General features: G+C 39.5%; 1 protein-coding gene across 1 annotated transcript in view; it reads right to left on the reverse strand.

Moving 5' to 3' along the window:
• LOC107732292 (MORC family CW-type zinc finger protein 2A-like) overlaps positions 1 to 4,530 on the reverse strand; it is a 20,509-nt gene that overhangs the window by 12,702 nt on the left and 3,277 nt on the right. Inside the window, exons 8-10 of the mRNA XM_016543569.1 lie at positions 1,874 to 1,999; positions 1,582 to 1,661; positions 1,133 to 1,215 (exon numbers count right to left, since the gene is read on the reverse strand). Of these exons, the coding sequence (XP_016399055.1) occupies positions 1,133 to 1,215; positions 1,582 to 1,661; positions 1,874 to 1,999 (289 nt within the window). The remainder of the gene's footprint in view (positions 1 to 1,132; positions 1,216 to 1,581; positions 1,662 to 1,873; positions 2,000 to 4,530) is intronic.

A 4,530-nucleotide genomic window follows, 5' to 3' on the forward strand; every position in this document is an offset into this window, starting at 1 on the left:
CCATGGCTTCCTGTTTCACAGGAATATCAATACGAGGGAAAACAAAGGCCAAATTCCCTAAATCATCCACCACAATGAGAAAAACCAAAGAATATATTTCTGATGTGCAGCAAAAGATAATTGAGCTTCACAAATTAGAAAGTGGCTGTAAGAAAAGAGCTAGAGCAGTGAAAATTCCCATTTCCACCGTCAGGGCAATAATCAAGAATTTCCAATCTCCAATTTCCGAAACAGGAAACAGCACCTACATGTTGTTTGTGAGGATTTCAAGAAGAAAAAAAAATCAAGAAAACCAAAAACAAACTTCAGCATATTCAGTTGTCAGACAAGACTGGAACTAGCACTGGATTCTATGGTCAGATGAAACAAAAAAATGAGCTTTTTAACAGCAAACACTCAAGATGGGTTTGGTTCACACAGGGATAAAAAAGTACCCCATGTGTACAATGAAATATACTGCTGTATTATTAATGTTGTGGGCCTATTTTTCTGCCAGAGGTCCTGGACATCTTGTTCAGATACATGGCATCATGGATTCAATTAAATACCAACAGATAAAAAATCTAAACTGGACTGAATCTTATAATGGGCCATGTTTGGATCTTCCAACAGGACAATAATTCAAAAACAAACCTCAAAACCAACACAGAAATGGGCCACTGAGCACAAAATGAAGCTTCTGCCATGGCTGTCTCAGTACCGGTAATTGTGGCTAACGTGTATTAGAGAGAAAAAAAAAAAAATTCATATTGAGGGCAGGGCAATTTATTTTCACAGGGTACATATATTCACCAAGGGTTACCAACAATTCTGACCACATCTGTAAGTCCTTATGTCATACTAACATAAACTAAGCTTCTAGCTGTAGTTACAACCACACAACTGCAACGCTGTTTGCGAATGTTCATTTGAACTATGGATTCAGGAAAACACCAAATCCTTGAACTACTGGTAATGATGGAATCTGTGACCATAGTTGGCTAACGATGCTTTTGGGAAACAATTTGATGGCCCAAGTCAATCCTTATTCATTGGACATTCTTGTAATCATTTGCTTTTGTTTCACAGAAAAGTTGAGATCCTTGACCTTTGACGGAGATGTGTGTGTGTTGGGGTGGTTGTGAGGTCTTACTCTGGCTTCTTTGGATAAATCATCACCAAGCTTTATCTCCAGGGCACGAGCTTTACTCTCGGCCTCTCGTGCCTTCTCCTCAGCTAGAGAGGAAGTCAAACATATGCACAAGAGAAAAAAAGAAAGAAAGAAGGGACATAAGTGATTTGATTTTACAGCACAAAGTCTAATTCACTAAGAATCCAGTCAAAAACATTTACTTTTCTTCCTTTGTTCCAATCTTTATCAAGTGAAGAGCAAAAATATGCATTTATAAATATGCCAATTGCGCGTGAAAGCGAGCCGCTATATCCTGTCAAAACTTGTGGTTCAGTATTTGAAGAGGTTAAAAGCAGAAATGGTCAGTTAGAGGAAATGTCATTAGAAGCCACAAAGCCTGAAGTCAACTTCCCTTAACGCCCAATTCTAGTCAACTTTGAGATGTTCATGTGTACTGAGGTTAAACTCACCAAGTTTCGAGAGGTGATCTGCCTTTTTGACCTCCTGCTCCGCACGGGTTTTAAAGCGCGTTGATGTGTATTTGTACATCCTAGAAGTTAAAAGAAAAGAATGCGTAACATATATTGAGTCCGAAATTTTTGCCACCGCCTCTGCGGGAGTTTTCACACTTGATTTAGATCACAAGAACTACTAGTAAAAAACTTATAAACTAGCATTTTTTCACAACTTTAAGAGGTCATTTTTGTGTTAAAAAAAACCCTGAGACTGTGTATGTGTGAAACTGGTATTTTTCGTGTTTACCTAGGGTTATATAAGCAACAGGACAATCTCTTGGTTCTGACTTTGTGACCCTGTATGAAGATCCTCATTCTGGGATCGATGTACAGGACAGCAGCATATGCACGGAATGATCTCCTCTCTGGCTTCCTGTTTGCAACACAAACATACGTGTTAGTATCACCAAAAACATCCAACACTGCATTCACATGATAAAAACACTTGCCGCATGCCAGCTCAAGAGAAACATCAGTCGGTTTATGATAATTCTTCTCCTGGAAGCCCAACTTCCTATAGAGTTTAACTCTAATCTGATCCACCACTGTTGTCTAGAAGTTTCAAGTAATCCTGAAGACGTTGACTAGCTGATTTAAAGGAATAGTTCACTTCAAAATTAAAATTTGCTAAAAATTTACTCACCTTCAGGCCATCCAAGATGTAGACGAGTTTGTTTCTTCATCAGAACAGATTTGGAGAAATGTAGCATTACATCACTTGCTCACCAATGGATCCTCTGCAGTGAATGGGTGCCGTCAGAATGAGAGTCCAAACAGCTGATAAAAACCATCACAATAATCTACACGACTACAGTCTAGCAATTAACATCTTGTGGAAATGAAAAGCTTGTTTTTGAAAGAAACAAATCCATCATTAAGACGTTTTTAACTTTAAACGGTTGCTTCTGGCTAATATACAAGGCCAAAATTAGTTTCTCAAATGAAAAAGCCATCTAGTCTGAATCAGATGAGAAATATATACCAAGCACTGTTTACAAGATAAAACGGTCCAAAACTGATCTAAACAAATATGCTAGTGGGCTTTGATGTGAGAGGACGACAGGGAATGGACTTTTTAAATTATAGACGAAGACTTGTATTTTGGCCAGAATAGGCTACTTAAAAGTTAAAACAACTTAATAATGGATTTGTTTCTTACAAATATGCAGCTTTTGGCTTCACAAGACATTAACTGATGGACTGGAGTGGTGTGGATTATTGTGATGTTTTTATCAGCTGTTTGGACTCTCATTCTGACGGCACCCATTCACTGCAGAGCATCCATTGCTGAGCAAGTGATGTAATGCTACATTTCTCCAAATCTGATGAAGAAACAAACTCATCTACATCTTGGATGGCCTGAGAATGCAGCAACTTTACTGCTTTAAGTGTGTTTATTTACGGTTGGTGCTGAGATCTACAGAAAGGTAAAGAACTGGGCCCGTATTTATCACGCTTCTTAAAGTGCCATTTTAGTCTTAAGTGCTGAGAATTCATGAAATTTACTCTTACTTTCAAACTTAAGTAAAAAAGCAAGTTATCACATTTCTTAAAGCTAAGAATCACTCTTACTCTCCCAGTTATTTAAGACAGCTCGAGAGGTCTCTCAAGTGGTTAGGAGTTGCCAGTAGGGGCTTGTGATGGCCCTGAGGAGACGTACGCAAATCTTTCAGGAGAGGAAGAATGTTCTTGAAATGTTTGACGACGAGCACTTAATCAAACGGTTACATTTCCTCTGTAATTCAAACCGAAAACGAGCAAAGAACATTTACAGTGCATCCGGAAAGTATTCACAGCGCTTCACTTGTTCCACATTTTATGTTACAGCCTTATTCCAAAATGGATTAAATTCATTATTTTCCTCAAAATTCTACAAACAATACCCCATAATGACAACGTGGAAGAAGTTTGTTTGAAATCTTTGCAAATGTATTAAAAATAAAGAACGGGGGAAAAAAAATCACATGTACATAAGTATTCACAGCCTTTGCCATGACACTCAAAATTGAGTTCAGGTGCATCCTGTTTCCACTTATCATCCTTGAAATGTTTCTACAACTTGATTGGAGTCCACCTGTGGTAAATTCAGTTGATTGGACATGATTTGGAAAGGCACATACCTGTCTATATAAGGACCACAAACCAAGCCATGAAGTTCAAGGAATTGTCTGTAGACCTCCGAAACAGGAGTGTATCGAGGCAGTGCAGTGGAGGCACAGATCTGGGGAAGAGTACAGAAAAATTTCTGTAGCATTGAAGGTTCACAGAAGCATGTAGTCTCTGTTACCCTTAATGGAAGAAGTTTGAAACAACCAGGACTCTTCCTAGAGCTGGCCGCCTGGCCAAACTGAGCAATTGATGGAGAAGAGCTTTGGTGTGGTGACCAAGAAACTTATGATCATTCTAGTTGAGCTCCATGATCATATGTGGAGAATGGGAGAACCTACAGAAGGACAAACATCACTGCAACACTCCACCGATCTGGACTTTATGGCGGTGTGGCCAAACTCAATCCTGTCCTCCGTGAAGACGACACATGAAAACTCACTTGGAATTTGCACAAAAAAAAAAGCACCTAAATGACCCTCAGACTGTGAGAAACAATATTCTCTGGTCTGATGAACCTCAATTCCAAGCATCATGTTTGAAGGAAACCAGCTCTGCTCATCACCTGCAGAGTACCATCCCAAAAGTGTGCTGCTAGCAGCCTCATGCTGTGGGCTGTTTTTCAGCGGCAGGGACTGAGGGACTGGTCAGAGTAGAAGGAACGCTCAGTGCAGCAAAATATACAGATAGCCTTAATGAAAACCTAGTCCAGAGCATTCAGAACCTCAGACTGGGCAGAAGGTTCACCTTCCAACAGGACAATGAACCTAAGCACACAGCAAGAGTGGCTTATAGACA

Source organism: Sinocyclocheilus rhinocerous, unplaced genomic scaffold (genome assembly GCF_001515625.1).
Source record: "Sinocyclocheilus rhinocerous isolate Xijiao unplaced genomic scaffold, SAMN03320098_v1.1 scaffold38, whole genome shotgun sequence".
Taxonomy (NCBI): domain Eukaryota; kingdom Metazoa; phylum Chordata; class Actinopteri; order Cypriniformes; family Cyprinidae; genus Sinocyclocheilus; species Sinocyclocheilus rhinocerous.